Source organism: Myripristis murdjan, chromosome 24 (genome assembly GCF_902150065.1).
Source record: "Myripristis murdjan chromosome 24, fMyrMur1.1, whole genome shotgun sequence".
NCBI classification, from domain to species: domain Eukaryota; kingdom Metazoa; phylum Chordata; class Actinopteri; order Holocentriformes; family Holocentridae; genus Myripristis; species Myripristis murdjan.
This window is the reverse complement of record NC_044003.1, coordinates 3536203-3547117: the sequence shown is the minus strand read 5'-3', so window position 1 is coordinate 3547117 and position 10915 is coordinate 3536203. Positions and strand designations below refer to the sequence as shown.

The 10915-nt window shown below is 43.2% G+C and overlaps 1 protein-coding gene and 4 non-coding genes across 5 annotated transcripts; all 5 read right to left on the bottom strand.

The window, feature by feature from the left end:
- Window positions 1–1342: 1342 nt before the first annotated feature.
- Window positions 1343–10154, bottom strand: rps7 (ribosomal protein S7). The gene is made up of 7 exons (XM_030046938.1): window positions 10050–10154; window positions 9227–9312; window positions 8508–8579; window positions 7030–7173; window positions 5070–5134; window positions 2693–2843; window positions 1343–1453 (listed from the first exon to the last, which is right to left on the bottom strand). The coding sequence occupies exons 2-7, from the start codon at window positions 9299–9301 to the stop codon at window positions 1376–1378; spliced, it is 585 nt and encodes a 194-aa protein (XP_029902798.1). The 5' UTR covers window positions 9302–9312; window positions 10050–10154; the 3' UTR covers window positions 1343–1375.
- LOC115356717 (small nucleolar RNA SNORA73 family) lies at window positions 1842–2051 on the bottom strand. Its single transcript, XR_003927996.1, has one exon. It is a non-coding gene; the product is annotated as a small nucleolar RNA SNORA73 family (small nucleolar RNA).
- Window positions 3814–4023, bottom strand: LOC115356716 (small nucleolar RNA SNORA73 family). The gene has a single exon (XR_003927995.1). It is a non-coding gene; the product is annotated as a small nucleolar RNA SNORA73 family (small nucleolar RNA).
- On the bottom strand, window positions 5859–6068 carry LOC115356719 (small nucleolar RNA SNORA73 family). Its single transcript, XR_003927998.1, has one exon. It is a non-coding gene; the product is annotated as a small nucleolar RNA SNORA73 family (small nucleolar RNA).
- LOC115356718 (small nucleolar RNA SNORA73 family) lies at window positions 7860–8069 on the bottom strand. The gene has a single exon (XR_003927997.1). It is a non-coding gene; the product is annotated as a small nucleolar RNA SNORA73 family (small nucleolar RNA).
- Window positions 10155–10915: the final 761 nt, after the last annotated feature.

The window sequence follows — 10915 nt, the reverse complement described above, 5'->3', positions numbered from 1 at the left end:
AACTTTCCACCAATGGGATTTCCTGGGACTTTTTTCCCCTCACTCAGGACAAACTGAGGATACAAAATCAGTTGAGTTTGCTTCTCTTGCAATTTGTCCTAGGTTGACCCCAATTTTGGCCTAAAATTACTGGACTATAAGATCCTCAGCTTGCTTTATCCTGCTTTCTTTAAGCTGCTGGCCATGAAGCAATCCTGCACTACCTCATCCTCCCTGAGGGTGGTGCTCTATTATAACTGGGGAGGATAAAACCCTGACCCTGGGCGACATCAACAGCAGCTCCGATGCTGTTCATAAAGTTTTTACAGCTGTTATTCTTTACCATACTGCTGCCATAACATGCATTGATTAATGTTTAATGCACAGATCATGACTGACTCATGAGCCAGGCATTAATGTTTCCTGCATCAGCAACTAATAAAGCCTCTGTTAAGATTAATAGTCATACAGGAACTATTAATTCGGTCAGCCACTGTGGATTAACTCCCTTTATTAACATCCAGCATTCATACTGTAAACAGTGGGTCAAAGCCATGGATTTCAACTAATGAGTAAAGAGTCATGTGGCTCACCAAGCAAAGTCAGAACATATCATCATCACTGAGTAATTTAGAATGCATTAAAGAGATACATTATGGGCTATATCCCCTTTTCCCCGACTCCCCCAGACCAGATGTTGGACACCAGTTTCTCCTCTGGACGTCCAGTGGTTCAGTTCCTATGGGTAGCATTTCCTGTTAGCTTAGCATAAACACTTGAGGTCTATGGGAGTTGTTAGCCTGGCTCCATCACAGTGAGAAAATAAACCTTACAGCACGGTAACACCTGTAATGTTTTGTTTAATTACAGTTTTCAAATTGTTTAGAGTTTAGAAACTGGACAAAAACAATCAGTTTTATTTGATGCTCTCAGCTTTGCCGAGCTTCTGGAGCTTCATCAGGACATTTTTTTTTTTTTGCAACTCCCTTATTTTGAAAAGGACTGAGGTCATCCAGTCACTGAAGGGGGCAAACCTTTTACCCACAGCCCCCTTATATAAAAGAAAAACTTAAGTCTTGCATTTTAAAATGTAGTTGACTTCAACCTGTTGCTGTTTAACATCAATCATCTTATTTAGTCAGTCATTTTGAAAACTTGATGTAAAGTCTCAGGGTTTTTTGAACTGCAACAAAAACGGAAACAAAAATTGTTCCTTCAACCCATCAAACTCCAAGCTCGTAATCCAAGCAACAAACTGGTGTTTCTGAACGGTGCAGCATTCGTTAATGTGATGCATGTTGTGTCGTGTCGTGTGGTCTGAGGCGTTCTGCGCAGGAGGAAGCACGACCACAAACAAGCAAAGTGACAGTAAACAAATTTATTTTGTCATCTGCATTTACAGCTGGAACTCAGGGAATTCGAAAATGACGTCTTTGCCTGTGAGCTTCTTGTAGACACCAGAGAACGTCTCCACCTGCAACACAGACACCACATCATCAGCTCAGTCAGTTCAACCTGTCAGAGACTGACGGTGGTTCAGTTTCAAAGGTTTCAAGGTAACAATCGACATAATTTATGATTTTATTCATACAACAGGAGTGGAAACGCCTGTCAATCATTTAAACCAAAACACACTGAAGCAAAATAAATGAAACTCAAGCAAAGGGTGGAATCTGTGCCTGAAAAATAACTGGTAACCCCACAAAAAACAAAAATTTATTTGGTTTTCAGTGGAGAATTTTCTAAGTATTTCAGAGGCTTTTCCATTTTTAGGCACGAAAATATTTGAAGCAAAATATTCCAAACTTAAATTTAAAGCACCAGTTCTATAAAACAACCACATCATTTTAACTGATGTTTAAGGCTGTGCACTGCATGGTTTGGCTCCCCAGTCACGGCCCCAAAGGACTCTGGGAAGTTGTAGGAATATGCAGGACGCTCGTCCTCGCCGGCCGGAAGCCGGGGACGGAGCTTTTTGTCCGACGCTGTGGAACGGGACTGTACGTCATAGCAGAGCTACGCTCCCATACGCCACCAGGACACACCAGAGAACCACTGGCTGTCACCGTCGGGTTTACCAAAAAACTGGTGTTTCTATTCAAACTATTGGAGCCGCGTGCTTCATTTGATCAGAACGAGCCCTTCAAGACCCCATGACATGGACTCACTTCCTTGATTTGATGATTTCCTGTTGAAACAGGAAGTCTGGGTGGGACATGGTGCAGGAAATGCAAACCAACGGGATCTCAGTTGGTTTGAATTTGGGAGAGGCTTTTATTTTAAAGATTTAAAGATTTGTGAAGGTTTAATTGGTTTAATTTTTAATTTCCAGCCACCAGTGCAGGATGACGTCACTGTTTAAGACGCTGTTTTACAGGAAGCAGAGGTCATGTGAGGTCATTTCATGGGGACGTTTGAACAAGCAGTAAAATGTTTGTGTTGTGTTTGTCTGCGTCTCAGAGTCTGTGTTTCAGTGTGTTGGTCTATATTTTAGATGGAATTCTATAATGGATAAAAATACGATTTTAAATTTCGTCCTCAAAACATTTAGACCCACTTTCTCCTGAAAACAATGACAAACTCTCCTATTTTACTTTGAAGGCCGAGCTGCTTGACTTCCTGCCTCAGACTGACTCGTGTTCACTTCCTGTGTGGTGAATGACATCATCATGTGAGCATGCAGATGATTTGGCGGCGTGGTGCGTTCACTGACTTTGTGTTCCACGTTGTTCTGCTGCGCCTTGTCCAGGTGGACCTTGATGAGCCGGCTGCTGTCCAGTTTGACCCGGATCCTCTTGCCCACGATCTCGCTGGGGAACACCAGGTCCTCCAAGATGGCGTCGTGGACCGCGGTCAGAGTACGGCTGGGGGAGGAGCCAACGGCAACGTCAGATTAACACTGAACAAATTAACCAATCACAGTCAGGCAGGAACATGACCTCAGAGCCCGGCTAACACTCTGATTTCAGACTGAAACTAAAGCAGGCAGGAGAAACAGGCTTCACACTGCAGAAACTCATCTGGCTGCTGAAATAATCACAAGGGAATTTAATTTAATTTTACAGGCAGCCGGTGGTTTAAAGGGAAGGGCACACCACGCCGGCACTAACCACACAGCAATTTATTCTCAAAGAACCTTTAAAAGCGTCATCAGTTTCTTGTCACCAATCATAACCTAAAATAAAAGGCCATTTTTCTCCATTATGTGGTTTTGTGGACATGTGATATTAAATACTGGCTTTAAGAGGCAGGTATATAAAGTTATGTTAATGCGGTGGATCAGCAGCCCTGGCATCCAGAAATCAGACTGAGCATGAGGCTGACCGGCTGATTTTCTCAAATCTTCAGGCCCAATGAGAAGGCCGTCGATTTGTGATAAAATCCTCCATTTGCCCCTTTTCAAAGCTGTACTCAGTACTGGTCACACACCATGTACACACTGTTACTGCTAGTAGTAGATGAGTACTTATTGTACATTAAGAGGTTTTATTTTAGCTGCTGTTGTGGAACAGAGATACTGCATCTTGAGACTCTGGTTAAAAAAAACTTCAATATTTTAATTTAATGTGTTTGTGGTTTAATATTTCACCCCAAGTCTGTGATATGTAGAGAATGAAAAGCTAAACTGAAAATATCTTAAAAAAAAAAAATAAAAAAAAAAAAAAGAGAAGGTTTGACCATCACTGCATGTCTCATCTCAGCTGCTAAAATCTCCACATCAGTGAATTTCATGTTTGAGTCAGTGAAGTGGACAAGAAGCTTCATTTCAGCTTTTAGTTTGAGTCCCAGCTGAATATCAAACATCACAGCTGATACCAGGTCAGTTCAGACAGAGGCTGTGCCCTGCATGGTTTGGCTCCCCAGTCACGGCCCCAAAGGACTCTGGGAAGTTGTAGGAATATGCAGGACGCTCGTCCTCGCCGGCCGGAAGCCGGGGACGGAGCTTTTTGTCCGACGCTGTGGAACGGGACTGTACGTCACAGCAGAGCTACGCTCCCATACGCCACCAGGACACACCAGAGAACCACTGGCTGTCACCGTCGGGTTCACACACACACACACACACACACACACACACACACACACACAACCCATCACTGTTCTGTCTGTAGTGAAGCCTCAAAGTCCAATTTAACTGCAGCTTTAAAACAAAACATTTCAGACTCTTGGTTGAGCTGTTTAACGAGCTCCGTGTTAACGAAGGAGGCGTCCTGTGCCAATTTAAGATCTCACATTAACAGAGCAGAGGTTTTTGATTGACAGCTTGTGTGTCCAATAACCTGAAAACAGCAGACATTTGCTCGGTAAACTATAAATAAACACGGCAGTTTTGACAACATAGTTTGGCCTGTGTTATAAAAAAGGCAAAAAGAAAACTAAACTTATTCTAGGTTCTGTTTGGGGAAAAGAGTAACACTGAGAATAAACTGGCACTTTGAACCATAATGTGGTGTGTGTGTGTGTGTGTGTGTGCGCGATTCCCTTAGAAAGAGCATCTTCCTTTACAATTTAAAGTTCATCATCCCATGTGATCGTTTTAGCAGCCAACCTGATGTAAATATTTAGCTTTTGGCTAATTATTTGGATTTTCACATTAATATACTGAGTGTAGCAAAATCCCCTGAAACTAACAGGATCTCTTAAGTTACTCAGTGAATCAGCAGACACAAGACTGGCTGCTATCTACAGATACGGATGAAACTTGGATTATTTCGGCAGAGAAACCGCCCCCCCCCCCAATTCCTCTCCTCTCTTGCCTCTCAGGGTTTCATAATTAACTCGTCAAAGCCGGGGACAAAAAGTGGAAAATTAATTTCCCCGCTGAAGCAGCGCGAGGTGAAGATTCCCAGCAGGAAGCGGCGACACACACCGAGCCGCGCCGAGGAACACAGTGGGAAATGTCATCTGTGTTTGGGCTTTAAACACATTTTAAAATCATTGTGTGTCCCAGAGAGCCGAGGCAAACCCAAGGTTGCAATTTAAAAGAAAAGTCAAAATAAAAAACTCTATATCTGCGCCACGAGGCCGATTTCTCACTTGGAACATTTTCACATTTTCATGATTAAGAAAATAAATAACTTTAAACTCACCTCCTGGGACGCTTCTGCTTATTCTTTGTGCGGCTTTTCCTGGTGGGTTTGGGCAGGATTCTCCTCTGAAAGTCAAAAATATCTGATTAATCTCTTATCTGTTGAGAAAACAGCAGCCTGACCAAGACAGCATCAACATGAACAAAAAAAAAAAACAGTGATCTGATATTATGTTGAAATGCCATGTAATGAAAGGCTCTGACCACTGCAGCTGTGGTTTTGGTGTCTGTTGACCCATGAAATGACACGAAAATGAAAAGAACCCGATCCCTGAGGTCAGCTGAGAGCAGACATGAACCAGAGGAAGCAGGTTTGGACTCACGAGGTGGACCAGTCGGCTCTCAAACTGGGTGTCAGTCTGACTCGGCCCACCTGAAGCAGCTGCTAGTGTTCATTAGTCTGCATGTCAGAAGTGTGTGTGTGTGTGTGTGTGTGTGTCAGTGTCTGATGGTGGTGTTTCACTGGTTTTCCGCCTTGAGCTGATTAAAACTGAGGGAAATACGCAATACTTGAGAATTTTTTGGCATAAAAATGTTCAAATTTAAAAAAGGAGCCCCAGGAATAATTTCCAAGTTTCAACAGAAGTGATGAACCTTTCAACTAAACTCAAAAGTCTGAGCACCTAATTAAATGATTCTCACTGCTGGACCAACTCACGTGTTAACAAAGTGCTTATTCTACATTTTCTGTTGCGTCTTGTAACAATCCTCATTATAACTGACTCAAAATTTAAAAATCACTCTTAGCAGCTTTTCAGAATCATCACATCATTTGAACTCTGATGTTAAAGGCTGTGCACTGCATGGTTTGGCTCCCCAGTCACGGCCCCAAAGGACTCTGGGAAGTTGTAGGAATATGCAGGACGCTCGTCCTCGCCGGCCGGAAGCCGGGGACGGAGCTTTGTGTCCGACGCTGTGGAACGGGACTGTACGTCATAGCAGAGCTACGCTCCCATACGCCACCAGGACACACCAGAGAACCACTGGCTGTCACCGTCAGGTTTATTTAACACACACACACACACACACACACTAACAACGATAAAAACACTCATGCCGACTTTCAGAATCTGATCAATAAGTCTCACTACAATCAGTTCAGGGTCGATTTCTCCCCATACACAACCACTGCCGTCACAAGTCAGAAAAATTGTATTTTGCTCAAAATGTTGGCATTTTCCTTTAAATAAAACCTGCAGGACGGCGCGCCTCCATGAAGCTTCACAGTCCTGCACCGCACAACTTTTATCAATTTAGAGTCACAACGAAAAATTAAGTTCACTGTTGACTGATCAATTAGTATCTACTGACCAACTGATGACTCATTTAGGGAACCAAGTATGAAAATAAAGCCAAAGCATGATGGGAAATGAGTCCAAAGTGACGTCTTCCTTAGTGTGACCACAAGTCAAAAAAAGTATTAATTTTATAAAAATATGAGCTGGTGCTGAGCGATAAATTTAATATGAATTTGTTTTAAATTGATGCAAATAAAACAGCTGAAACATAAAAATGGGGATTCTGTCTGTCCATTGTAATGTGGGGAAACAGCCTCGTCTGCTCCACACTGAACGTGTGTGCACGCGCACACACGCACGCACACACACACACACACACACACACACGCAGGCCAAGCAGCAGTCACATGATCATGCCTGCGCAGATTCCCATCACTTAGTACTGTAATTAGTGAAAGAAGAAAAATGTAGATTAAATTGTGAAAGGTTTGGGGGGTGGAGGGGTGATTTCTTTTTGGCCCTATTGCCCCAATATGAAGTGAGAAAAGGAAGACTTGACCCAAACCCTCAGCATCAGAGTGAAGCTGGAAAATCCCAGCAACACCATCTGAACAGTCTGAAACATCTCTCCACCTGTTTAAAAATCTACTTCAAAAGTGGGCTTTCGCCATTTCCCAGCCCATGCAGACTGAGAGACGAAGCCACCATCCTCCTCCTCCTCACCTGTGCGATGAAGACCACGTGCTTGCCGCTGAACTTCTTCTCCAGCTCCCTCACGAGGCGCACCTGGATCTTCTGGAAGGACTTCAGCTGGGGAACAGGAACGAAGATGATGATGGCTTTCCTGTTGCCACCGACCTCGATTTCCTGCGAGGAGAAGAGACTCGGCGTGAAAATCTTACCGAGACCACCGGGTGTGTTTGTGTTCAACAGGTGAGTCCACACAGACACCTGGGACATGTTTCTATGACATTTTCACAATCACAACCTATAATAAAACCAGAATGAAAAGAAACCAAATGATCTGATTCCTAATCCAAGTATTATTTGGCTGCCAAGAAGAAAACGAAACAGGACGGCATCACAATCATTACTGTGGCAATACTGTATCGATACAGATGGCAAGTATCAATACTGTATCACCAAAGATCAACTGAACATTTGACAGGTTTTTCTGACAGTCGGTCAGCCTGTCCCATTTTGCTGCAGTAACAGTGACTGGAGTGACATGAACAAAAACTTTGTCTCAGAACAGCTGCTGACTTGATTTGGGGCAGAATTTGCTGTTGAAAAGGGTAATAAATCTCAATATATGGCAATGTGTTATCACAACGGTCAGCACATCACAAAATTATTAAAACTGCATTACTATCATTGTGATTTAAATGTAGTGATAACATTGCACTGTCTCTGGCGACCCAACCCTACTGTACACGGGACAGAAATGTTCAGTTTCTTCTGAACAAAATGAGGATTTAGTTTAGTTTTAGTTCATTAGGACAGTACTTTGCAGACAAACACATCACAGCTGATACCAGGTCAGTTCAGACAGAGGCTGTGCACTGCATGGTTTGGCTCCCCAGTCACGGCCCCAAAGGACTCTGGGAAGTTGTAGGAATATGCAGGACGCTCGTCCTCGCCGGCCGGAAGCCGGGGACGGAGCTTTTTGTCCGACGCTGTGGAACGGGACTGTACGTCATAGCAGAGCTACGCTCCCATACGCCACCAGGACACACCAGAGAACCACTGGCTGTCACCGTCAGGTTTATTTAACACACACACACACACTGCTCTGGCCCCTAAACCCTGCTGGCTTTACCTCCACACACCTCAGACACTGAGTCACACCTGGGAGGACAGGTGAGTGGAATTAACTACTGAGCTGGAGGAGAGAAAACCTGCAGGACTTAAAGCCTCAACAGGAGTGAGAGCAACAGAGGTCGAGCTTCACCAACCAGCACACTGACAGATTAGATTATGAAGTAAAATCTGTGTGAGGTCATTTCACGTCATATGCATTCTGACAAGCAGGTGGATAATTTAGAGCTAATACCCATTTTCAAACAACAGTCTGCCAATCAAAGCTTCCAAAGTAAAAGTGACAGAAACCAGTCAAGACGGGCTGATGACTGTTCAGTGGTCATGAACTCCACGGTGTGTGGAAACGATTAAAGCAGACTGAGACATGCGGCGCCTCGTACCTTTGCTGCAGTGATGTTCAGTTCCCTCAGCTGAGCCTTCAGGTCAGAGTTCATCTCCAGCTCGAGCAGAGCCTGCAGGGAAACCAGGGAGGACATCACATAAATACACCAACACCTACAACTGGGACAACATCTCATACCTCCACATTTATACAAAAAAATTAAATAATTTTACAATATAACTGGGTTCACACTTATGCCAAATTTTAAATGCAGCAACAGTGACAGCATGATGATACCAACAGGATGTAAAAAATGCAACTGCTTCACAATAGATTATTGATTAAAATAGACCAATCACTGTTTCAGGATGCATTAAAATAAGTTCAAAAATGAAAACGAAACATTTTGCTTCAACTTCTGCTTCAGCAGTTTTGGTGTAACTGTGAAAATTAGGCACTTAAAACACACCACCACCAAATGGATGTAGGAAATGCAGTTACTTCACAGAGTATTTTCCTGATCTGACCAGACTGAGCAGTGTCTCAGGCTAACCTGTAAATTTGACCTCGTCCATGTCGTAGCATTTTGTGATATTAATCCTGCATGTTCACATCTGGGTAGACATGTGATTACGATGTATTTCTCAGTCCTACCTACAACCTGTACAATCAGCTCTACAGATGTCAACTTTCCAACACTCCTCTATCAAATCTCATCCTTGTTGCAGTGAACCCTCTCAGACCAGGTGTGTGGTCGGTCTGCCCTCAGCTCCTTACCTGTGAGATCCCAGACTCGAACTCGTCTGGCTTTTCGCCATTGGGCTTCACGATTTTGGCGCTGGTACTGAACATGGCCTTTGTCTCTGCACAGCAACACAACACAAAACAGACGGGTTAACACACACATACACACACACACACACACACAAACACACCGAGGCAGCCTCTCCAGCCCGGCCCGGCTCAGCCTGACAGTCACACCGGCACAACCCGCGCTGCGCTGCCGTCACGGCGGACTGACGCCTCTCATGCTGCCCTTGAGCAGCTGACTGGCTAAAACACAGGTGTTATTAACCGAGCCTTTCCGATGAGCGATTTGATAAGTGACTGTTGATTTAAAACTTAAGAACAAAGTGATTTCAGCAGCTAAACCTCATCAGTTAAAGCGAGTGGAGCCGCCGCGGAGGGGCTAGCGTCAGTTAGCCACAGAGCTAGCTAACATTAGCCTGCCGCTCATTCACCGCACACTGAGCAGTGGCTATCACAGGTACGGTGCCGAGCATCTATTTAACAGAACCCGACTCTCACACAAGAAGAACCCAGTGAAGCTGAGGCTGTTCTCCTGTGGCTGTTCCAGCTGCGGACGGAACACATGCACAGGCCGCTAACGGCTCACTCCCACAGGGACCCGACTCCCAGCCCATCCGCCGCTATACCGCCTCATTTAGGGATATAAACCGGCCATCCGCCGCCACAAGCAGCAGAATCTAAGGCATCAGTGTCTTAACATATGATACGATGCAATAATTTGAGTATTTGAAGCTGTTTAGGCATATTTAGACGTAAGATAGTGAGCGCAGTGAAAAATGTCACGACCAACCTCAGTCAACGACGGCCAAGGAAGAGGCCGGAACATCGCGAGAGTTGCATTAAAATCCACTGTGGGTTGTGACACATCGCGAGGTTTGTTTCCGTCCACGTTGGGTTGGAGAGAGCCGCAACAGCAAACATCGCGAGAGTTTAACTAGCCTCAACTTTTTCTCCTCTCCTTTACTCTCAACTCAACTCAGCTTTATTTATATGGCACTTTAAGAACAACCACGGCTGAAACAAAGTGCTGTACGAAAATGAAAATAAAACAGCAAAACAGAAAGAAGAGTAGAAAGAATAAAAACAATCAAACAAATTAAAAAAGAGCAATAAAACAATAGAAAGAATAAAAACAATCAAACAAATCAAAACAGAGCCAGGTCTGATGCTGGAATTTAAAATCAATGTTTATTTGATTAAATTCAGGTCAAGAGCATAAAATATACACGTTAAACACACTTTTTTTTTTTTAATTAGAAAGATTCTGTAAATATACTTTATTATAAATATAATATAAAAATAATCACAACGAACAATAAATAACAAAATGTAGGGAAAACGAAGAAAAAAGAAAGGGAAAAAAACTTCACAGTCTGCTAACTAATTGGAGTAAATTTAAAATGTCTGAGTAATTTAACAGTTTTTGCCAGTTTGTTATTTCTGGGTTTCAAATTGTCAATGGTAGTCAAATATTTTTTTTTAAAATCAAAATGTTCAAAAGCTGACAAAAAAGCTTGAAAAATAATAAATTACAATTAATGCAAAGGTATAATTTGTTTTGCCATGTATTTTTCTTTCGCAGCACTTTTTGTTTTAAAGACTTACTGCGTCGTCTATTTGTGAGCAGTGTTGTTATTTTTTTTCTGACTTGAAATA

Coding starts and splice junctions, on each gene's coding strand:
- rps7 (XM_030046938.1), bottom strand. CDS start 9,301: ATGTTCAGTACCAGCGCCAAAATCGTGAAGCCCAATGGCGAAAAGCCA. Junction 7,174..8,507: donor TGAACATCACTGCAGCAAAG/GTACGAGGCGCC, acceptor TTCTCCTCGCAG/GAAATCGAGGTCGGTGGCAA. Junction 5,135..7,029: donor ACGTGGTCTTCATCGCACAG/GTGAGGAGGAGG, acceptor TTTGACTTTCAG/AGGAGAATCCTGCCCAAACC.